The following is a 23,498-nucleotide window of genomic DNA, read 5'->3' on the forward strand; positions in this document are numbered from 1 at the left end:
GACAACTGACCTGGGTCCCAGCCAGGGAGGACCCTGAAACCTAGGTACATGCCCTTGGTCAGAATTGAACCCAGACCCTGCGGTGGGCAGGCCAAGGCATTATCTACTGAGCCAAACCGGCTAGGGCAGGATATGACATTTCTTAGCCCTCCAGCAGCAGACCTTTGTTTTTTTCTCCAGGAGGGAGGTGGAAAAACCCTACATCACCTTTTTGGATTCTTATTACCCAAGTTACTAAGAATATTTCCAGTGGCATACAGGGAGCTCAGCCAATGAGCAGTCAGAAAAGGTTTTTCCTCTGTAGTTCACACCAATCCCCGGCTCAGCCCCTGCCCAGGCCTCAGGCCTCTGGCTGGGGTGTTAGGCCTGGGCAGGGGACTGCCAGCTCCCCGCGGTTGCAGGCTCCGCCCCTACCCAGGCCTAAAGCCTCTGGCCAAGGCATTAGGCCTGGGCAGGGAACCACCAGCTCCACGTGATCTCCCACTCTGCCCCTGCCCAGGCCTAACGCCTCTCCGCCCCTGCCCCCGCAGGATGCCTCTGGCTGAGGCGTCCAGCCTGGGCAGTGTGGACCCGCTGCTGCAGTGGTCCCGCAATCACGGGCTCCGCTTTAGGCCCAGGCAAGGGACCCCTAGCTCCCGGGACTGCCAGCTTCGACCCTGCCCAGCTCCCATCACTGGCTCCACCCCTATTTCCTGCTATCACTGGCCAGGGCGACAAAGGCACCCAGTTCTCCGATCATGGCTGGGGGGCAGGGCAAAGGCGGTCCCCAGGTCCCCTTTTCCCTGCCCCCCGGCTCTTAGCTCCCCACGGGGTTTCCAATCACTGTCAGTGGCAAGGGGCTTCTTCCCGCTTTCCCTTTCGCCTCCCTGCATTGTGCCTACATATGCAAATTAACCGCCATCTTGTTGGCAGTTAACTTGCATATAGCCCTGATTAGCCAATGAAAAGGGTAGCATTGTACGCCAATTACCATTTTTTCTCTTTTATTGGTGTAGATAACTTTCATATAATCTACTTATGGTAAGTTCAAAATGAATGACAAATTTACACACACACACATAACCACCTCCATTCACAATATAGACCATTTTTGTATTCCCAGAACATTCCCTCATGTTCTTCTACAGTTAGCCTGCCCCCATCTCCAACTCCAAGCAGAGACTGATCTGCCACTATAGACTAGTCTACCTGTTTTAGAAATTCACGTTAAAGGAAATATACACTGTGTAATCTTTCCAGTCTGGCATTTTTCATTATTCATATTACAATAGGATTATCCATGTAGTTGCATATCTCATAGGTTGTTCCTTTTTATTTCTGAGTAACGTTTTATTATCTGAATAATACCACATTTTATTTCCCTGTTGAAGGACATTTAGATTAGTTCTATTTTAGGTTATTTATTAATGAAGCAGCTGTGAACATTTGTACACAAGAATTGCTGGGTCATATGCTATATGTATGTTCAGCTTTGTGAGAAAATGACACATTTTTCCCAAAGGGATGTACCAGTTGTTTTACATTTTAGCCCACAATGCTTAAGAGCTCCAGTTCCTGCACACTGTTGCTGACTTGTAGCCATCCTAATAAGTGTGGAGTGAAATCTGTATTTCCATGATGGCTGATGGCATCAAGCATCTTTTCCTGTGCTTATTGGCCACCTCTCTCTTTGTGAAGTATCTATTTAAAATCCTTTGCTCATTTTTTATCAGTGTTGTTTTAGTGTTGAAATTTTTTTGCTGTTGTTAATCTTCACCAGAAGATATTTTTTCCATTGATTTTCAGAGAAGGAGGAAGGAAGGGTGGGAGAGAAGGTGGAGGGAGGGGGAGAGAAAAAGAGAGAGAGACACATTGACTGCTTGTCTTCCATGGTTAGAGTGACAGCGCTGGAACACTGAAGGGCACATATCGGTGTTTTGGGTCTGAACCCACAACACCGATGTGTGCCCTTCAGTGTTCCAGTGCTGTCACTCTAACCATTGAACCACACCAGTCAGGGGTTGTATTGAATTTTAAGAGTTTCTTACATAATGTTGCTATAAATCCTTGGTCAGTTATGGGTACTGCAGGTAACTCTTGTAGTCAGGACTTGGCGTTTTCTTGTTTGTTTTTTTCATTTTCTTTACCATGTGTTTTGAGTAAAGATTTCTGATTTTTGACAAAATCTATTTTGAATTTTTTTATATTTTAGAGAGGGGAAGGGAGAGAGAAAGAGAAAAACACCCATCGGTTGCCTCCTACATGCTCCCGGGGGATCAAACCTGCAATCTTTGTATGTGCCCTGACTGGCGATTGAACCTTCACCTTTTGGTGTACTGTACCATGCTCCAACCAACTGAGCCACTTGGCCAGGGCTTGACAAAATCTAATTTATGAGAAATTCTCTTATAATTTGTGTTTTTTGTATTCTATATAAATAGTGTTACCCTAGCTGGTTTGGCCAATTTGAGCAATAGAATAATTAAAATGGGCTATTCTCTGAGATTGGGAATAATTATTTTTTATTTTCAATTTTTTTGGTATATAATTTTCCTGATGATGGTATTTGCTGTAATTGATCCTTGTTCCTGTCTGCTATTGATACAAAGCCATTTTGGAATTCCAACAATGTGGGGTGGTGCTGGGTCATTCTGGGATCTCATCTTTTGCAAACAAATGGCCACCTCTCAGGAATCAGCGGTTTCTAATTTAGGAGGGGATGCAGTTTGTCAGGGGCTTTGGGTGCAATAAAATAATGAGTAATTCACAAAAATAAGGGTAAATATAATTAACACGAGGAATTTTCTGGAGCATTTATTAACCTTTTTAAGTGTTTTCTGTGAAAAACTCTTCCAGATTGATAGGCTGTATGATTGGAAAAAAAGCCCTGAGTCCGATGTGGCGGCCACTTTAAAGAAGCAGAAAAAGAACACAAAGGATGAATTTGAGGAGCGAGCAAAGGCTATTATAGTGGAATTTGCACAGCAGGTAAGAAAGCCGTCCACTCATTATGAAGAGGCTGCATCATGGAGCAGCGTTTTCTTTCATGGCCTTGTCTGTCTCTAATACTGGTTCTGTTCCCCTATTCCTGGCACTTGATGACTTTTATTCTTTCCCCTTAGACCTTTTCCTTTGTAAATGAGAAAGTGCATATTTCAAAGATCTCTAGGTAGTTTTAATGTTTAAATTTTAAAAACTGAGTTAACTTGGGAAGAAACTTTTTCTGAAACATAATGGATGCCTCAGGATATGCATGACTTTTCCTTGAGTGTTTCTGGGGTTTCAGGGTTAGCCATTTGCTCATTCAGCTTCTAGCTGGGTTAAGCATTCCTGTTCTGGACGGCCCTCCACAGCTTGGCCTTGTGGGTGATTTTGCGCTTTATGTCTTTAGGGTTTGAATGCAGCTTTGTTTTATGAGAATAAAGACCCCCGCACTTTTGTGTCCTTGGTACCTACCTCTGCACATACTGGTGATGGAATGGGAAGCCTCATCTACCTTCTCGTCGAGTTGACGCAGACCATGCTGAGCAAGAGGCTAGCCCACTGTGAAGAGCTGCGGGCACAGGTGATGGAGGTAAGGTTGCCTGGAAGGTGATCATTTTTTTGTTTTGTTTTTATTTTTAATAGCAGGTTCCTGCGTGGGGATATTTACTGCTGTTAGATTTAATCAGCATGGCGCGTTGTAGCTTATACTTTGCAACCATGTCTCTTAGGTTAAGGCTCTCCCAGGAATGGGCACCACTATAGATGTGATATTGATCAATGGACGTTTGAAAGAAGGAGATACAATTATTGTTCCCGGAGTGGAAGGGCCCATCGTAACTCAGATCCGAGGCCTCCTGTTGCCTCCACCTATGAAGGAGTTAAGAGTGAAGGTAAGCCGTGGTGATCAGCAGTGACCTGTGGGGACTTTTCGTGTTGGGAAACTGCTGAGGTCGCTTCCTCACTTTGAGTGCTACTTGGCTCACTACGCACACGCGCATGCACACACACACCCCTCCCCCACTTTATGTTAGAGGTCTTCATATAGGAGGGACCAGAATCTTCTTATTTGCTTCTAAGCTCTTGATAAAAACTAAAGCACACTGCTAAGTAATTTTTCATCACCACTTTTATTGTTAAATAAAACATTCATACAGAAAAGTTGAATAAGTTTTTAGGAAGCAGACAACCAGATCAAAGACAAGAGCGCTGCTGACACCTGGAAGCCTTCTGTGTGCCTCTCCTGGACTCAGCTCCCTCTGCCCCAGAGGGGACTGTGCTTCCATTGTCATGACAGTAACGAGTACCCTTGCTCTCTAACTTAACAGCTTCCATACCTGAGGATGCGCTCTTAAAAAGTGCGGACTTTCTATGCATCGTGTCATTCTCATTTTCCCTTTGCATCCTGCTGCTTTTACCCAAAAAATAAAGATTTATGGGTGTTGCTGCACTGTGGTTCCCCTTAGCTGTGTATGGTGGGCCATTGCACAAGTACATTGTGGTCAGTTTGTTCTCCTGGTAACGGAGAGCGCAGACTGGCTCCAGTTGTACATTTCATCGCCAACACTCATGAACGTGGCGTATTGTCTCCTGGGCAGTTGCACAGGTTTCTCCAGGGTGTGTATAGGAGTGAAGGGCGGACTCATTGCTTAGGCTTAGCTCCACCTCAGTAGGGAAGGCCAGTGTCCACAGTGAGTGTGATGTTGCACTCCCACCTGTGTCCATTACATCTTTCAGATCTCGATGCTGATTCTTCTTTCTGTTTTTCCCATTCTGGTGGCTGTGTAGCTCTTTGCTGTTCCAGGTCGGACTTGCCTGATTGAAACATCGTGGCCATTATTTTGTTTATAGCCATTTGAATTTCTTTGTGAAATGCCTATTGTGCCCTGGCATTGTTTCTCCTTAGCACATTTCCAAGTTGTTTAGTAGTCAGGGTATCAGGCTGATTGGTAGGTAGCTAGTGCATCATTTTTTCCTATTCTGTAACTTTTTTTTACTCTTTTTCTGGCAGCTTGAGAAACAGAACTACTTAATTTTACTGTCGATTTTATCAACCTTTTGTGTGTTGCTTTTTGCGTCTAGTTTAAGAAATCTTTACCCCAAGATCATGGAAATACTGTCCCTTCCGTCATCTCCTGGTGCTGAGCACTTTCCTGATGGTTGTGGTAACGTGCTTTGGTCTCTGCAGAACCAGTATGAGAAGCACAAAGAGGTGGAAGCAGCTCAGGGCGTGAAGATTCTCGGCAAAGACCTGGAGAAGACGCTGGCTGGCTTACCCCTGCTAGTGGCGCACAAGGAGGATGAGATTCCGGTGCTTAAAGTAAGTGGTTTTCCTCTGGAGCCACCTGACCTGTCGTGGGGCCAAGGGGTTCGCGCTAGGAATGGCGAGGGAAGCTTTAGGTCATGGCCTCTTAGCGAACAGTTGACACTTTTTAAAAAATTACTCCAGTTTAAAAAAATCCCCCCTCCCCATTACTTTAGTTTGTATAATCATATGAATTGGCATAAGTAATAATTATGTGCCCTACAATTCTAAAATACACATTTCACTTAAATAAAAAGTCCAGAGGTTGTTTGATTTTAGATGCCCGAGTATGTGGGCAGAACTAGGTCCTGGGAGTCACTCAAAGCGCCGTCCCTGTTTGTAGGAGCAGATGCCGCATGAGCCTAGCAGCTTCACAAACGCGAATTGTGAGCCACAGGTTATACCACTGTTCTCAGCCCACGGCTGGTCTGGTGAGCTGGGCCCAGCAATCACTCTTCAGGCTGTACCAGGCCCAGGGCAGGGAGAAGAGGGTGGGCATGCCTCGTCGGCCAGTCCCAGGTTGGCATGGACACCTGCATCTTCTTGGCATCAACATGATTGTTTTACTTAGAATCTCCTCACCTTCAGAGGAGTAGTGACGCAGGACAGGGCTGCGAGATTAGGGTAATTTCAAAATTGAGACAGTTGAGCTGAGCCGTCGGACTATTTCGTTCCTCTCACCACTCTGCCTTATTTGCCAAGTTGAGCAGAGGTTAAGCATATTTCAGTGTTAGTAAACCCCACTGGGCGAAGCGAGGTTAGACACAGCTAGCTCGAATGTGGCCCCAGAGCCCTCCACTCCTGCTCAGGTTCTGCAGTGCCAGCTCCTGTAGGCCTTGGTTTTGTGTTTTCAGAAGAATACTCTAGGCTGCTGCTGGGGGAGTTGTATGTACAGCCATGTAAATTCCAATTTCTTCTTCAGGATGAATTGATCCATGAGCTAAAGCAGACACTAAATGCTATCAAATTAGAAGAAAAAGGAGTCTATGTGCAGGCGTCGACACTGGGCTCTTTGGAAGCTCTACTGGAGTTTCTGAGAACATCAGAAGTGCCGGTAAGTAACCAAACGCGACTGCAGTCCGTAGTGGATGGTGGTGGGCTGCTTCTGCCACGTGGTCAGGTAACGTGTGGACACCCTGTCTCCAGTACGCAGGAATCAACATCGGCCCCGTCCATAAGAAAGACGTCATGAAGGCCTCGGTGATGTTGGAGCATGACCCCCAGTGAGTACCCGCCCTCCTGTCGGAGGCTTCGCCCGTGATTTCTGTGCACACTCCTTGGGGTGTGCGCCGTTCTCATTGTCTCTCCTGTTCTGACTTCCAGGTATGCAGTCATTTTGGCCTTTGATGTGAGAATCGAACGGGATGCGCAAGAAATGGCTGATAGTTTAGGAGTTAGAATTTTTAGTGCAGAAATTATTTATCATTTATTTGATGCCTTTACAAAATATAGACAAGACTACAAGAAACAGAAACAAGAGGAATTTAAGTAAGTTGGTGATTTTCCCTACTTTGGTCTTTGATGAAGTTGACTATTGGAGAATTGCCCAACAGCAGGAAGGTGTGTGGACAGAAGCACGGTGTTTGCTGGAGGCTGTGCCTGCAGTGCTGCAACCCGTGGCCCCACTCCACCCCTCCCAACCGTGTGGGGACACACCCTCAGGAGCCTTCCTGGCTTACGTTTTGGCTTCCATTTCCAGTTGGGCAAATGGAAGTCTGTTTCATGGGGGCAGCTGCTCCATTTGGGGACTGTCTTCCTCCTCCGGGATTACCGGGAATGGGGAACCTAGGAACTGAAATGAGGGAGGCATTCCAGGGAGCAAAGTTTGGGCCTGCAGCCGACCCTGACCAGGAGCTCAGTGTAAGAGGCGCTCGCAGGAGCTAGCGTCAGCAGTGCCCCTGACACTCCCTTCCTCTGGGAGCTCAGGGGAGAGACAAGCAATGAACACAGAAGAAGTGGGGAGAAGTGCTAAAAAGCAAAACAGAGCAGGGGCGGGCCCAGATGAGGAGAGCTGGGAGGCAGCTCACCTCTGAGATCTAGGCTACGATCCAGCCACCCAGACACGAGTGAGGACAACGCTGGGCAGTGGCCCACACAGAAACCCTTGGAGGGATGAGTTCAGAGGAGTCGGCAGGACCCAGAGCACGTGGGACCCTGTGCATAGGATGGATTTTGGAGTCAGGGATGAGGGCCCATCAGGAGGCTCCCATAGTCCAAGCCAGACACCACAAAGGCTCAGAGCAGAGCCGCCCTCGGAGTGATGATGACTCCATCGGGCATATTCTCAAAGCTCAGACTAAGGATTTAGACCGAGACATGTTCACTGTAGATCATGAAACCTGACATGAGAAGGCTTAGGACTTAAGACGCTGTGAAAGCACTTGAAGCTTTGCTTCATGAGCAGGGAAATGCTTTTGGATCGTCTGATCTGGGAGCATGCCAGAGAAGAGGATGTGGTTTGATGCCTGCGGGTCCCTAGAACAGCCTTCACGTGGGCCATGCGCCACCCGAGAGTAGCTCCCACCGAGGTTCTAAGACCTGAGTGCCGTCTGTAGCTCAGGTCTTTCAGTCTGGGCACCAGATGCTCCTTGGGGCAGTTTCTCTGAGACCTGATGGGCAGGGGAGGGTGAGGAGAGGAAGGAACCACAGAAGGTGGCTGTGGCCTGAGCACACCCCTGGGTAGCACAGTGTCCCTGCTGCCTGCAGGGGTCTGGGAAAGCAGCCTTGTGTTCATCTGTACGTGCTTTTTAGTTTAAGTGACTGTACTTTAAAATCCTTGTTTTTTTCTTTCAGGCACATAGCAGTATTTCCCTGCAAGATGAAAATCCTCCCTCAGTATATTTTCAATTCCCGAGACCCCATCGTGATGGGCGTGACGGTAGAAGCAGGTCAGGTGAAACAAGGGACCCCCATGTGTGTCCCCAGCAAAAATGTAAGTGCCAGCTGTACTTTAAGAACAATGTGCTATCTCTTAAGCAGTAAACGAGAGTCCAGAAATGGTGACAAAAGACTTATACCAAGCAGAGCTTGTTGCCTTGTGTAATTTAGACTGCAGTAATTCCTGAATGCTGCAGGAATGTCCGCATTCCTTAGTCAATCTTGGTTACTAGCACCAGTGCATCAGTTATGAAGACCGCAGTTTACAGCCCTTTCACATTCCACCAATTGCCCACCTGCTGGCTTGGTCCCGGATCTCTTCATGTGCACTGCCTTTGGCTGTTGGGTGTTTCAGTCTTCATCAGGAGCAGTCCGTCCTTCCTGAAGAGGCCAGACCATTGCTTCCCAGGGCATTTCTCCACTTGGATTTGTCTGGTTTTGTGACTAAGGAAAGGATCCAGCATGTCCAGGTGCTTGTTGTCAGTGACCTGATTGCTGGGGGAGCTGTGTGTTGCCAGCTCAGCCTCTCCATTAGAGACACACCCTTCCCCTTTGTAATTCATTACTAGGTGGTCCGTGGGGTACTTTGACTCCCTATGATCTCCTATTCCTCAGCCTTTATCCCAGAAGCAAGCATTACATAAATGGTTGCAAAACTGTGATTCTATCACCCACCTCCCTCTGTAAAGAGCCTTCACCCCCCTGACCTTTTCGTTAAGTATCCATCTGTTTTGCTTTTTAGCACTTCTCCCCACTTCTCGTGTTCATTGTTTGGTTCTGTAAATTCTGCTGTTGTAATCCATCACTGATACTTTGGTCTGTGGGAGCCACATGCCCCTGGAGCGTAAGCATCTCTTCCTCCTCCTGGTGCAGGACGCTGCCCCAGACCATTCCTGTAGTTCCCATTTCTGGGATGAGCTAGGACGTTTATTTGCAGTTATTGTCTCCTGTATGACTGGCCAACCCTTACTCCCTTCCCAAGCAGAGGATGCCCCCCCCACCCCTAAAATTGAGACGAGGCTGCTCATAATTCATCCTCAGAACGAAATGCAAAGTCTTTACGTGGACCTGCAAAGCCTCCCTGACTTCATTCCCAGCTCCTCACCCCTTGCTCACAGCAGCCACTCCATGCTCATGCCTTGGGCACCTGTCCTGTGACAGGTAGGACAGAAATAGGAAACGGCATACAGCGCTTTCCAAGCTGTGGCCACCTCGGGAAGGGCAGGGGGGACGGTGCTGTCACCTGTTTATCAACGAGAACATTCCACAGCGGAAAGACGGTGGCCGTGGTCAGCAGCCGAGGCTTTGACACTGGCCCTCGTGCTCAGCAACTGGTTGTCCTCAGGCTCAGCGCTCGGTGCCTGCGGCGGACAGGATTCCTCTGCTGACATTGTCCTGTTCTTACTTGACAGTTTGTGGACATTGGAATAGTAACAAGTATTGAAATAAACCACAAACAAGTGGATGTTGCAAAAAAAGGACAAGAAGTCTGTGTGAAAATAGAACCTATTCCTGGTGAATCCCCCAAAATGTACGGGAGACATTTTGAAGCTACAGACATTCTCGTCAGTAAGGTAAGTCCCTGCCAGAGGGGCACCTGAGGGGACTGGTCGTGGGCGGGCTTGATGGGTCGAGCGGCCGTCCAGAAAGCTTTTCACAGCGCGGGCTGCGGCCTCCTGGCCCCCTGCAGCCCTCGCCCAGTGCCACCGCCTTGGTGTCCAAAGTGGCCGGCTGGCCGCCCGCTTCTCTGGGCACTTGTGGGTTACATTCTGTTCTTAAATGCCGCCTGCGCCTCGTCCTTTGCAGATCAGCCGGCAGTCCATCGATGCCCTGAAAGACTGGTTCAGAGACGAGATGCAGAAGAGTGACTGGCAGCTTATTGTGGAGCTGAAGAAAGTATTTGAAATCATCTAATTTTTCCACATGGGGCAAGAATTAGAGTAAATGCAAGAAAAACAGGATAAAAAGTGGAATGGACGTATCTGGACACTGATGCACTTAAGTACGGAAGGAAAAAAATAGATGTATAAAATGTTTTCCATGAGAAACCAAGAAACTTACACTGGTTTGACAGTGGTCAATACCTGTCCCACAGCCCCAAGGTGCCTGTCCACATGCCCGCTCCTTCCCCACCCCTACCTGCTGCTGTTTTAAAGTTTGCCCTTCCCCAAATTTGGATTTTTATTACAGATCTAAAGCTCTTTGGATTTTATACTGATTAAATCAGTACTGCAGTGTTTGATTAACCAAGCTTCTGCAGATTTTGTGATTCTTGGGACTTTTGATGTAAGAAATACTATTTTATTTATGCATCTCCTTCCCACAGTCATTTTTTTCCCCATCCACATATGCTCTTTGGATTTTTTAAAATAGAAAATTAGGTATTCTGGTATTTCTTTATCTGCTTTGTGTGAAACCATGGTGTAGAGTGTAGCTGGCTGCTATTGACTGCTTGTCTAGTCATGAGTCCATTGTAATCAGCACAATTCTGAACTCCAATAAAGAGAACATTCACTAGAAAGCTCTGCTAGGCCTTCGTGTTAGCGTAGCTTCTCTCCCCATGAGTCTTCAGCTCTTTTCTTTTAAAGATAAGAACTATTTTATGAACTGTCTCCAACCTTGTGTACCAGCACATGTTAACATTAGGAGTTTTTATATAATAATCTTGGTCTATTTTGTCCTAGAAAGTCTATCATGCATACATTTTCTGATTAGAAAATGGAACTGATAACTATTTGGGCTCACTGCTTCTAAATTGTCATGGAGACGTCATAATGACTCATTTATACCAGTAATCTGATTATAGCTAGTTTTATGGTTTTCCTGCAAAGTGTGAGTAAAGATTAATTCCTGTAACAGATCTCAAGGGTCTGACTACCTATTTATAACAGTGTCGGATGAAGTCAGTGTAGGTGTTTGAAGAAAATGTTCCCAAGTAAACTATATTTTTAAAGTGTTATGGCAGAACATAGCATAAAAATACTTCATGTACATTTGAAAACCTGTACCACTCGTCATTATTGCAGTTCCTCAAGGGCCAACAGAGGCAAGAAAAACACCTCTAAACACCTGTGGGGCATATTTTTCCCAGGAGAAACTTAATCTTAAATTGTGTGTTCTAATTCACCACATGTAAACGCCTCCACTTGGAAGAAGTAAAGATGTTAACAGGCTCTTAACTGTGTTCCTGCGTGGGGGGAGGGGTGACTGTCCGGAAGCAGCAGGCCCAGCCTGGCCCTCGGGAATTACAGAGCCCAGCAGGCGTCTGGGCTGCAGGTAGTGCCCGTGGTGTAACAAACGGTTCCGGGTCTGGTTCCTAAAGGATTCACAAAAAGGAACCTGTACAAAATATACATACAGTTCTTTATTAAACAACTGTAAACACTTCACTGTAAAAATCCATAAAACTTTATAAACAAACATTTTGTAAATAGAATCTATACTACAGTAAAAGAACACATTTATTTACATGCAATACTGACAAATTTGGCACTTTTTGAAAAGAAATGTACAAAACACTTGCTCAAAAAGAAATTTGAAATTATGAAAACTCAGAGCATTACTACCATGCACTTTGTAGATACCTCACAAGCACTTATGGCACAGCAGCGAGAGCACCGCGCTCCCTGCTCACACTATGTAACTTTCAATGTGCTCCCATAAGTCTGTTGTAAAACCACCTGAACATTGTCAAGAATAAAGTCAAATGCCATATTCCAAACTGATTCCACCGACTGCTGCGTCAACCTACAGGTGGGGAAAGAGGAACATCAGGAAAGACTCATGATTCCTTCAGAATCAGTTTAACATTTTAATAGAAGAATCAATCGATTTTGGCAAACTCTCGAACATTCCAAAGGACTTCCCTTGGTTTTAAACTACGTTAAATCCCAAGGGGAACAATCTCATTTTGCCTTTATTACCCAGCCAATATTACCGCATTCCTTTCTCTGCGATTCTAAATAATAGGCACCTTTTTTTCATTAACCCTGGAGAGCAAAGTTAAGGCAACCGACTGCCAGAAACTACAAAACCTCAAGCCTTGCCCTCCCTCCACTAGCCCGTGACATGCCATTTCACCTTCGATGGAAGTACTAGTTACCTTTTCATGTATTTTATAACGAGGTCCAGTTTCTCCAAGTCTTTCTCCTCTATCAGGTCAGTGCAGTATTTCACAACTTGCAGAATGTCTTCTTCCATTGGATCTAAAGGGGAAAGACCTCAAATGAGAACCAGCCTATCTGTTCATAGGACACGAAACTGCGTTTTTACAACAACGCAGTCAAATGGGCTATGAGGCACCTTCCCCAACCAGTGTAGGTGCTTGGCTGATTGAAGGCCATCAGATTTAGAAAAATGAGCACCATCGACATAGTTGAGCCTGTCATGTTCTGAAACCCCAGGACCATGCATTACACATCAGTTTTCAGCTCTGCCAGTCCAAGCCGACCTGAAATGGTGGTGATCCACTCCTTGAGCAGTGTCTTCACGTCACTGAACTCGACGGCTCCGGCAAGGTTGGGTGCTGGGGGTCTGACACAGCCAGATGGGGAAGGCTGCACACCTGAAGTAGAAGCAGAGAGTTCTCCCTGTTAAGAAAACAAATGATAAAAGTGCTGTATTTACACAACATTAAGTGCATTACGATTCAGTTTAAGGTCAAAGTTTAAGAAGCATAAAGCTGACCAGCGGTTTTCCAGGGGCAGGACCTTCTTGTTTCAGAAACCCTTCGATTAACTTCTGGGGACTCCCGCTGGCCCCCGGCGCAGCTTTTACGGGACTGTTGAGCAGCTTGTTTTTCAAAGGGCTCTGAACCTTTTTGGGGGAACTGATGGGATTTTTCTTCTTGTTTCGTTTCTTTTCTTTCACTGAGGCTGGTTTCAGCTGAAGTAACGGATTCTTTGGCACTAAAAGATGAACATAAGATCCTCAAGGTATCTGGATAGTAATAAGGATTCTCTCCCCCGCTCAAATCCAACCCTTGTGCACACGCACCCCCCAACAAAGCCTCTAGCTGAGACTGGGAGGCATTAATGACGAGGGCAGAGAGGTGCAGGCTCTGCTCTCCTGCTTCCTCATCTCCATTGGACCACTGCTTACTGATAACTGTTCACAGGAAGCAATGAAAACTCAGCCGGTGAAACAGAAATAGGTGAAACAAGTAAGCGGCTCATCACTAGTCTGTTTTTAACCTACATCCTTTTATGTGTCCGTTTCAAAGGACAATGGCCTTGGCAATTATGCAAGATGATTTCTGGAAATACCTATTTAGGCATCTTTGTTTTTTTAAAGGCTTAAAAAAGCCAAGAATGGTGTTTATAAGTCAAGAAGTTACAGACACCAATCTAACTAGGACTATATCACTTACTATATTGTCTACTTGTTCTGTTCCTCTCAACATGACTAAGAGCTGGGACTCTGGCCATTACACACAATGGTTCGCGTCTCGCATGCTCCTTGGAGGACACTCCCCAGGCTCACCTGCGGCGCTGGCTGCCTGCTGGTGCGCGCTGCTCTCCCCCTGCCTCTGCCTCTGCTCATAAGCTGCTTTCAGCTCCTTCTGAAGCTCGGCAGGAAGGGCAGCAAACACCTCAGGGTCCACCTAGTGGAAAAGAGGTTCAAAGTCAAACAAGTTGATCCTATATGGCAGCTGGCTTATACTTTTCACAAAATCGATTATTTTCAAATCATACTTTTCTGATCTCTGAATTCAGAACAGGTCCTCAATATGAAGGCTCATTAAATCCTCATGGGGTTTTAGGGTGAGAATAAGGAATACAATTCTGAGTATGAAGTGAACTTTAAAAAACAGGGCAAGCAGCACAGGCTCAGCTCATGTGTGATGTTTTCTGAGACATCAGACTTGGACTGTGTCACTGTCCCCGAGTTAAGTTCTCCACCCTGTTTCTCAAGTACAGCCCATCAGCAGTCTCTGGCCGGTGAAACGGGAACAGGATGTTCTGGGTAGAAGCTGTGAACATCCATGTGCCATAGCCTCCCTCTGCTCAGCCCTCAGTTGCTTCAAGAGAGGCTGCTCTCCGTCTGTCCTACAGATGATGATGAGACGAGCCAATCCCCTTTCCCCTCGCCCCCCCATGGATGTGGTGTAGACTAATGAGAGTTAGAGGTGCAAAGGAAATAAGACATGCCCTGAGCTGCAGCAGGGGCGTGGAGCCACTTAAACTGGCAGAAGACCCTATATTTAATTTACCTGTGAGAATGCTGGAAGGGCTATTAGGTTGATTCCCATGTCACTGTTAGATGCTTGAGGTTCTGGTATTTGTAATAAAACTGTCCCCACTGGTTGTGGCACGATTCCTGTATTACAGCCATTTACTGGTTCGTTCTTTTTGTCACCATGCTGCTCCCCTTGCTGAACAGCACAAACTTGCTCTATTTGTTCCCGGAGATCAGGCGGGAGTGCTTCTAAAACAGACTGATCGAGCTGTAAAATACAGGGTGCAAGGTTGCACCATGCTCAGAGATGATGTGTTTGGAGAGATCATACTCCACTTCCACCTCAACTTTAACATCTTGGATAATGAACATAAGGTGAGGTGCAGAAACCAGGCCAGGAAAGCCCCCCCAAGCTCCTGCCTCCGAAGGCTGAGTAGAAATGTATGGTTCTAAAGGTGACCTATGTACACACTGGAGATGAGACTACACAACTGGCCGATCGCACAGGATCAGGTCAGTCCACACAGGAAGAGCCTCTGTTAAGCTCAAATCTCACCCCACCCTTGGGCACGGGCCACTGCCTAAGGCAAATATGTCATATTTCTAAGGCCAGAAGTTGGCCTTTCAGATAGGAAACTATATGCCCCCAAGCACAAATAATTTTAGGCCGAGAGCAGACAGCTAGAAAAAAGCTAACTGCTCCAGCCCACATACTAGCATCCCTGTTCCCTTGGCCAGGTCCTTCCTCCCTCCACCCACCGCGTACATCCCTTAGGAAGCACGAAGCTCATGAGCTGGGCAGGCCGATCTGACCTTGCTGGGAGCAACTTTCTGAAAACTCAGGCCCATACCTGCCCTTTCCCTAGCCTACAGCCAGCGGCAAATGTTCTCAGCCTCTGCCACCTAGTGCTGCAGAGAAACCAACTTTCCCATCGGGCCTGCAGCAGCACGCCACACCAACAGCGCACACCAGCTCAGTGAGCAGCGAGGTCAGGAAAGTCACCCCTCCCAGTGAACTGCACCTGCTGTCACAGGCTTCTAGCGATCGCCAGTGCTGGTGCTCCGCTCAGAAGTGCCTGTGGTGGACACTGTCACAACGGCAGTTAAGGAACTGGCTCTCATCCAACATTTCACAACTTGCAAGGGCTGCAGATCTGCAGAAGCACCAATCTTTCACTTACACTGATCATGTGGCATTTGGAATTCAGGTATATAGTGGCCCTAAGGAGTCACCTTTCCTCTCTCTCTTGACTACACTGGCAAGGAAATTAAACACGTCGTTCCTACTGTAAAACTACTTTTGCATTTTTATCATAATTATAGAACTATACCTGGGAAGGTGATGGGACCTCTATACTCAGGTTCAGTTTTGATTTTAAGCTGATGGGAGAATGTAGACCATTCCATTTCCCCGAAGGCTCGGCTTTGCTCGTAACAGGGCTGACAGCAGATGCCAGATGTGTAGCGAGAGATGGCAGGACCGTGCAAGTTCTAGAGGCAGATGAGATTTCCAGATCCATGGCAGCCAGGAATACTGAAAGTACAGAAAATACATACACTAGCCTCTTCAGCTCATCTGGGCACGTGGGGGGCATTCTGATCTACAGACTTCAATATGCTCATCCTGATGCCCGCTTGTGTCTGAAGGGCCACACACAGCCCTGCCAGACAGCACGTACAACCAACGGCTCTCCTAAGGGCACAGCGGCCCCAGGGGAACCAGCCCGCCACCCACCTTCCTGGTGCTCTTCTTCTGAGGATGTCTTTGCTTTCTGAACCTGGAGGAGGTCCAGGACAGAGTGGGAGCCACCGGGATCTGGCTGAGCTGGCACATGCCTGGGACAGGCGTGAAGTCTCGGGTGAGCAGGAACCAACTGGTTCACTTGAATCCCAACCTAGAATCAGAAGAAAGTATGTTTTTTGGAAAACTGAAGTGAAACATGAAGTCAACTGAGCAAAATTCTCAGCCAATCCTCTTTTTACATCTTCTGTTCCTGTTACTAGAATATAACAAAGTATTTAATCAGCCTTTTACATGATTTTTACAGAAATGGCTTCTATACTACCTGGTGAGCAGACAGTCCCTCCACCTCAGTATCCACTTCTACCCATTTACAACGCTCTCTTCACACAGAACAGCCAAAAAGGGAGCTGCTGTATCTCACCAAAGTTCTTGCCAGCCAAGTTTTTCAAATAAGATTCTAAAAAATTTTGAAAAGTAGATAGTCTACCTGCAAACTTCATATAAAATAAAAAATATTAAAATGGGTTTGGGAGTGGATGGGCAGCGGGTACCCTTCAGGTATCTGTACAGACAAGCACCCTGCACCAGCACAGAATCAGCACAGCAGAGCCGGGAGAAGCTGAGTCACGGCTGCTGCAGCAGCACCCAGTCCTTCCACAACGCCCACGCCAGCCAGTAACTACCCTGTACGCATGCATGCGTGCACACCGGGACCAGCCAAGGACCAGCCAAGGTTCATCTTTAAGGACACTAGGTTTTCACATTTCTGATGCCCTCTTCTAGTCACCCCCATCAGACATACGTTTCTGATTAAAAAGCACCCAAGCCGAAGCCGGTTTGGCTCAGTGGATAGAGCGTCGGCCTGCGGACTGAAAGGTCCCGGGTTCGATCCGGTCAAGGGCATGTACCTGGGTTGCGGGCACCTCCCCAGTAGGAGATGTGCAGGAGGCGGCTGATCGATGTTTCTCTCACATTGATGTTTCTATCTCTCTCCCTTCCTCTCTGTAAAAAATCAATAAAATATATATAAAAATTTAAAAACATAAAAATAAAAAATAAATAAAAAGCACCCGATAAGTACAAGAACTGCAGATTCACACTCCTCCCAGTCCCATCTATTTCTAAAGAAACAAGAATAGGAAGCTGCCCTGACAGGTTTGGCTCAGTGGATAGAGCATCGGCCTGCGGACTCAATGGTCCCAGGTTCGATTCTGGTCAAGGGCATGTACCTTGGTTGTGGGCACATCCCCAATAGGGGGCGTGCAGGAGGCAGCTGATCGATGTTTCTCTCTCATCTATGTCTCTCTCTATTCCTCTTCTTTCCTCTCTGTAAAATATCAATAAAATATATTTTAAAAAAAAGAATAGGAAGCAAGACAATGCATGTAAAATGAGTCCTTGGTTAATTAAAGAAAGTGCTATAAAAACTGAAGACATCAAATTATTCTAGGCAGAAAACAGATTTCAGAACAAATTTGATTTTCTCTGAAAAAGGAGATCGGGTCAGGCGAGAGTTGAGTTTTTCGGTTTCTATCAAAGGAGCTGAAACCTGCAATCAAACCCCACACCCGCCATGGCCATGTTCAGATCAGGCCTCCAGTGAAAACCATGTTACAGAAAGCCTTTTAAATGCTGTGTACTCACCCCTCTCATGTCCGATATGTTTAGCTTCAATGTGTGGAACATGTTCAGTGTGGCCTTTCCAATTACTTTTGCACTGTCCGTTGCCTGGTCGAGAGTCACCGTCCTGTAAGGACAGAAGTAACTGTTTACAGGCCGGAGCTGCTCCCTGCGCCCACGGTGTCTCCGCTCCAGGGCACTGCTTACAGAGGTACAGGAAGGTGTAAGGAAGCCACAAAAAGCTCCCGTAAGTATGAACCAATGAGAGAGTTTTCCCTCACGGAGGCCAAATGAATTAATTACATTGGCAGCAAGGGGAAAAGAAAATTCATATAGGACACTGGGATTTTAAGAAAAAAACTAATAAAGAACTGGCCAACTAAAAGTAAGTTGGAATTTAAAAAGAAAAAGTACTCTAGTTAATACATAAACAAATATAAGCATATTGTGTTGCAACCAAAGCATGGATGTTAAGTACAATGCTTTTTAGATACCAAGACAAGTTTTAGGTTCCAAGAAAGTTGCAGCGGAATGGTTAATGTTAAGAAGGCAAAGGAGAATCCTTGTATTTTGGTTCCTGACTCTAGTTTTGTTAGTCTGAGGTAAGGCCATTGAATAATCTCAACATGTGGATATAAGCTCATTACAATCCTACTTTCCCTCAGCTCTGTACACAGAAACGTGTGGACAGCCATGACAAGGGGGACATGGTGGCACCCTGTCTGCAGGCAGGAGACTAGGATGCTGGGGTCAGACTGGAGCACGGCCAGCATCTCGAGGTGCCCAACTGCGTCCATTGTGTTCGCTTTCTCCATGACCTGAGGACATCATGCATTCATCTGTGACACATGCCTATTTCTCCACGGAAACCATTTGGAAAAATATTTCCATTGATTTGTTACTTAATAATAACCTTCAATTTATGTCACATAGATAAATGCAAAATAAATTAAAAGCATAATTTTTAGTGGATCTTAGTGAATTAAACTTATGTTTATCTTAATTTCTTTCCAAATCACCACTAAAGTGACTTGAAATAATTTTTTAAAGGTATAAACTCGTAAAGATAGAAATGGGAGAGGGGATCAGAGAAGAAAAATGTTATCCATAATTTAGAATACTAATAGCAAATCAGTAAATGGTAAGCTGCCAAATGCCTGCTAAAAGCCCACAGCTAGGCACTAACTTGAGCAGGCTCAGACCCTCAGAAAAGAGCAGAGGAAAGGTGCCAGGTACGTAAGAAAGGAGGGGAGAGAAAGGGGATGAGAATGTACATGAGAGAGCCCCCCTCCTTTCACCACCTAGGAGGGGCCTGCCACTCACAGCTAAGGGAGGAGGCACCTCCCTCAAAAGATCCCCCTTCCCCATCCAGACCAGACCCCCTTCCTATGGAGGAACCAGATGCGAGCTGGAGGACTCCATTCTGGTGAACCTGTAAGCTAACAGAAAAGATCACAGACACTACCAATGGCTGTGGCAACGCCACAGCAAGCCCCTCCAAACACTCGGCTGTGGGGAAGCCCACAGCTCTAGGCGACCCACTGAGTCCAGAGGACCAAACAGCATCTCGCAGTTCCCAGGTGGGAGACAGCCAAGCACTGCCTGACAGATACCGGGAGAAAACCTCCTGTAACAGCAGCCAGGACAGGAACAAAGGAACGTGGAGAAACACTCACCCTGGGACTGTATGAGTATATAAGAGATCAGAGACAATGCTGCAATGTGAAACAGTAGGGATATTTACATGTCCAAAGAACAAAACAAAACACTCGGAAATTTAAAATGTTACTAGAAACAAAACATTTAATGCTGACAAACTCCCTGGCACAAGGAGACAGAGCAGACAGTAAAACTCCAGGGCCTGAGACAGAGGTCCTGAGAGCTCCGGAAGGAAGGGCTGGACTTCTCAGTAGGAATCCTGACAAACTGGAAAAGTGACTTCTAAGTTATGTTTATAGCCTTTAAGCCAGCAAAACGCCATACAGGTTCATGCACTCTTCCTCAGTGCGGTGGAGGAGGAGGAAACAGGGGTGCACACAGTGCAGGCTTGGCAGGGGGTCTTGAGATGAACCAATCAGCCAGGAGTAGCAGGCTGGGGGACCCCAAGAGACAGGTCTCCCAGAAAAAAAGGTCAAACCAACAGATTGCCGATGTACTGAGACACACTGGAAGGGGTTTGGGAACAACCTCTGGTCAATTCACAAAAAAAGCCAACAAGATATTCAGTAAATCGAGAAAAACCTATTCAACAGGAGAGGAAATGTGTGGATCACTGTACAGTATGTACGTGGCTGTAACAATTTAACACTAGACCGTGACTGATCAAAAAATCGATGACTTTATGGGGCAAAGAAACAAGCATACAGGGAAAACAGTCACTGACAATGGAAGAGAGAAGAGAATAAATCCTCTTCTACAGTAGAAAGTCAGTCAACATTTTACAAAACTGAAAGAAGCTAGAAATAGTTTAAGTGCGTCCCAAAAAGCATGGAGGTAAATACCAGGAGAAACCTCTGAAGAGTAGAAAGAACAGCACTGGAGCTGGGGGGGCACAGCACTGGAAGCACTGCATGCGACACCTTTTCAATCAGACGTATTCCTTTGATAAAATACAGATGTACAAACTTCAAACTAACCACATACATAAAAGAACTCCAAAGGGGCAAGATTCTTTCCCCAGAAGGAAAAGCGTTGTAGGAAAAACTTTCCTAAGCGAAAATCAAGCCAGATCTCAGTCTCCATGTAGCTCTGACAGGTCATTAAAATCTGTCGTTTCTATTAGTTTCATCTAGTGTCAGAGTCTGGAAGCCACAAGACTGTGGTCAAGGCCAAGTACAAGAAATTACAGAATCATGGGATGTGGAGACCAGTTCTTAATTCACTCAACTGAACAGCACTTTAGTCAGACTACAACGGGAATCCAGACTTTTCTGTAAAGGGCCAGACAGTAAACACTGGTGCCTGGTGGGCCCCTTCGCAGCCTTCATTTCTCACAAGCCATTATGACAAGTCATTCTTCCCTCACACGAATCATATACAAGCACAGGCTGACTAGGCCCACAGGAAGTAATCTGTCAATCCCCGAATTAGAGGAAACAGAGAGTCAGCATGATAGTATTTCATAATCCCCCACTCCAGCATTCCTTATGCAGTTAGGATACCACCCAACGTTAGGGGTCAGTGGCTGGCTTACAGCTCATCCATATCTTGGTGACGCTTATAAAATGGCACTGTTTCAATCAATTATGTGCTTCTTGTGCATCATCATGTGTCATGCAAGTTAATATGTTAAGAGCACAGCAAAATGTACATTATATTGCTGTGTTTACTAAGCGGAGAGTTCTTATCTTGTTAGAGGTACTAGTAAACACGGACGCATTGTGGCGGAAAGGCTATAGCAGCTGGGATGTGCTGCAAAATAATTGGGAGGAGGGGAGGATGCCGCAGGGGGAGCTCACAGCAATTGTTGAACTCAGGTGATGCACCCATGTGGGTTCATTGTACTCTTCTTTCTACTTTTGTATTATATGTTTAAGATTTTCCTAAAACATTTTTTCTTAAAAGTTCAGGACAGCCCTAACCGATTTGGCTCAGTGGATAGAGCATCGGCCTGCAGACTCAAGGCCCCAGGTTCGATTCCAGTCAAGGGCATGTACCTTGGTTGCGGGCACATACCCAGTAGGGAGTGTGCAGGAGGCAGCTGATCGATGTTTCTCTCTCATCGATGTTTCTAACTCTCTATACCTCTCCCGTCCTCTCTGTAAAAAATCAATAAAATATATTTTAAAAAAAAAGTTCAGGACAAAAAAAGAAACAAATACCAACAGCAGCAAATAGACACATGCTTATAAAAAAGCCAAATAATTATCCTGAGTCGGGGGGAATAAAATATCAATTTCAGTTTTTTGAATGTTGTAATTAGATTTCTGGAGAATCTGGGTTTTTCCAAAGAGAATGATCAGCAGGCTGATTTTCTTAATAAGATTAGACAGAGGGAGCCCCTAAGCACTGCTGAATATACCACAACATACATTGCTAAGTAACGATATGACATTATAAGTGCGGACATGCCAAGAGGAAACAAATTGCTACCAGTTCCCCTTCCAAAGAATTATTTCAGTTTTGGATGTTCCTTTCCATGTATCTTGAAAAAATAAAGCTCCAAGTTACATTCCCAGAAAATGTATTATTGTAAACTGGATCTGATTTTCCTATAGAAACCATGTTTAAAAAAAATTATATCCAGAGTAGAGTCCTAATAACTAACTTATTATAGAAATAACTAGAGGCCAGGTGCATGAAATCGTGCATGGGTGGGGTCCCTCTGGGTGGCCTGCAGAGATCGAGCTGAAACCTGCAGTCCAACGCCACCTGCAGCTCCCGCTCATCCCGGCCCACTGTGCCTGTCACAGGCTCGCACCCAATCAGTCTGCATCTGGCACCCTCCCAAGGGGAGTGGCGTGCAGGATCAGGTTGAAACCGACTCTCCGACATCTTCCAAGGGGTCCCGGATTGCAGGAGGGTGCAGGCCAGGCTGAGGGACCCCACCAGTGCATGATCAGGCTAGGGAGGGACCACAGGAGGGCTCCAGGGCATGTCTGGCCCATCTCACTCAGTCCCGATCAGATGGGTCTATTTGCATATTACCGTTTTATTATATAGAATAACAAACTACCATTTGAAATAGGTAATTAAAGGTTCATTAAAATAGGTAAACAGAGTTCAAAATTACCGATTGCATAAAAATGTATTTCATAAATTACGTTGTTCAATGGGTAATTTGTAACCTGTTTTCCTGGTAAACAAAGGCCTTCATGATAAAGCTGGAGTTCTTTGTGGCTGACAGCATCCTCTTGTCCCCCTCAGCAGCATCTCTATAAAAAATGTGACTGTAATCATGTTTGGCATGAACTCTTTCTTTACATATATGTGGCTTTCAGGAACCCAAGTCTTAAAGCTGTGGTTGCCCAGCAGATATAAAACAGTGTGCAGAGTGGCATAAAGTGATGTGCAAAAAACGAAATATTTTCATACTAGTCTCAGCTCTTAACTGAAGTTTTATACTTGTAGCTCCCACATTAAAAAAACGCATTTTAAAATGTGTTCTACCAGTTTTCAGAGACTACAAGGATTAATCTTTTCATGAACAGAAATGAGACCTCTCTCAATGAGGAAACGTCTCATTCAACTCATTTATTGAATGACTATATTGAAATTTCCCAACAGGCCCCTCTCCCCAAGTCCACAACCATCTGTGGGTGCAGGTGTTAGGCCTTTCCTGTCCTTTCTGTCCCTGCACTAAAATCAACAGCCTGACCCCAAAGCTAGGCCGCCAAAGGTCAGGAACACGTGGACAGGCTGACCCTGAGCAAAGCAACAGAATTCAAAGATGGCCCCAGGCTGAGCCTGCCTCTACAGAGTATCACATACCATCAGAGTTTACAGATTTCTATTCATACTTTTCCTTGGTTTTTATTAAATACTAGAGGCCTGGTGCACGAAATCCGTGCATGGGCGGGGTGGGTCGGGTCCCTCAGCCCAACCTGCACCCTCTTGCAATCCAGAACCCCTTGGGGGATGTCTGACTGCCAGACCTCTCTCTCTCAATCCGGGACTGCTGGCTCCTAATCGCTTGCCTGCCTGCCTGATTGCCCCTAACTGCCTCTGCCTCAGCTCCCACCCCCAGGACCCAGTTTCCCATCCCCCGGCCGGCCGCAGGCAACCAGGACCTGGGCTTCCCTCCCTCTGGCTGGCCGCAGGCACCCAGGACCCTGGGCGGTGCTGCCGGGTCTATCCAGTCTAATTAGCATATTA

At 46.1% G+C, this 23,498-nt stretch overlaps 2 protein-coding genes and 1 long non-coding RNA gene across 5 annotated transcripts in view; 2 read left to right on the forward strand and 1 right to left on the reverse strand.

The window, feature by feature from the left end:
- Positions 1-11,316, forward strand: part of EIF5B (eukaryotic translation initiation factor 5B) — a 66,041-nt gene extending 54,725 nt beyond the window's left edge. The window contains exons 14-23 of the mRNA XM_015561806.1: positions 2,836-2,967; positions 3,371-3,553; positions 3,693-3,854; positions 5,150-5,281; positions 6,189-6,320; positions 6,413-6,489; positions 6,590-6,754; positions 8,060-8,198; positions 9,556-9,717; positions 9,950-11,316. Coding sequence (XP_015417292.1) covers positions 2,836-2,967; positions 3,371-3,553; positions 3,693-3,854; positions 5,150-5,281; positions 6,189-6,320; positions 6,413-6,489; positions 6,590-6,754; positions 8,060-8,198; positions 9,556-9,717; positions 9,950-10,057 — 1,392 coding nt within the window. The 3' untranslated portion in view covers positions 10,058-11,316. The remainder of the gene's footprint in view (positions 1-2,835; positions 2,968-3,370; positions 3,554-3,692; positions 3,855-5,149; positions 5,282-6,188; positions 6,321-6,412; positions 6,490-6,589; positions 6,755-8,059; positions 8,199-9,555; positions 9,718-9,949) is intronic.
- A 169-nt stretch (positions 11,317-11,485) lies between these two features.
- REV1 (REV1, DNA directed polymerase) overlaps positions 11,486-23,498 on the reverse strand; it is an 81,097-nt gene continuing 69,084 nt past the window's right edge. For 2 of the 3 annotated variants that reach the window (XM_015561850.1, XM_006753313.2), the window contains exons 14-22: positions 17,709-17,811; positions 16,056-16,215; positions 15,652-15,854; positions 14,355-14,588; positions 13,625-13,745; positions 12,830-13,050; positions 12,594-12,732; positions 12,246-12,348; positions 11,486-11,890 (exon numbers count right to left, since the gene is read on the reverse strand). In XM_015561850.1, the coding sequence (XP_015417336.1) occupies positions 11,779-11,890; positions 12,246-12,348; positions 12,594-12,732; positions 12,830-13,050; positions 13,625-13,745; positions 14,355-14,588; positions 15,652-15,854; positions 16,056-16,215; positions 17,709-17,811 (1,396 nt within the window). In that variant the 3' untranslated portion in view covers positions 11,486-11,778. Of the gene's footprint in view, positions 11,891-12,245; positions 12,349-12,593; positions 12,733-12,829; positions 13,051-13,624; positions 13,746-14,354; positions 14,589-15,651; positions 15,855-16,055; positions 16,216-17,708; positions 17,812-23,498 lie in introns of those variants that run through there. The other variant, XM_015561858.1, reaches the window with a different exon arrangement.
- Positions 14,585-15,617, forward strand: LOC107182597. Its single transcript, XR_001513310.1, has 2 exons — positions 14,585-14,695; positions 15,194-15,617. It is a non-coding gene; the product is annotated as an uncharacterized LOC107182597 (long non-coding RNA).

Source organism: Myotis davidii, unplaced genomic scaffold, assembly GCF_000327345.1.
Source record: "Myotis davidii unplaced genomic scaffold, ASM32734v1 scaffold1011, whole genome shotgun sequence".
Taxonomy (NCBI): domain Eukaryota; kingdom Metazoa; phylum Chordata; class Mammalia; order Chiroptera; family Vespertilionidae; genus Myotis; species Myotis davidii.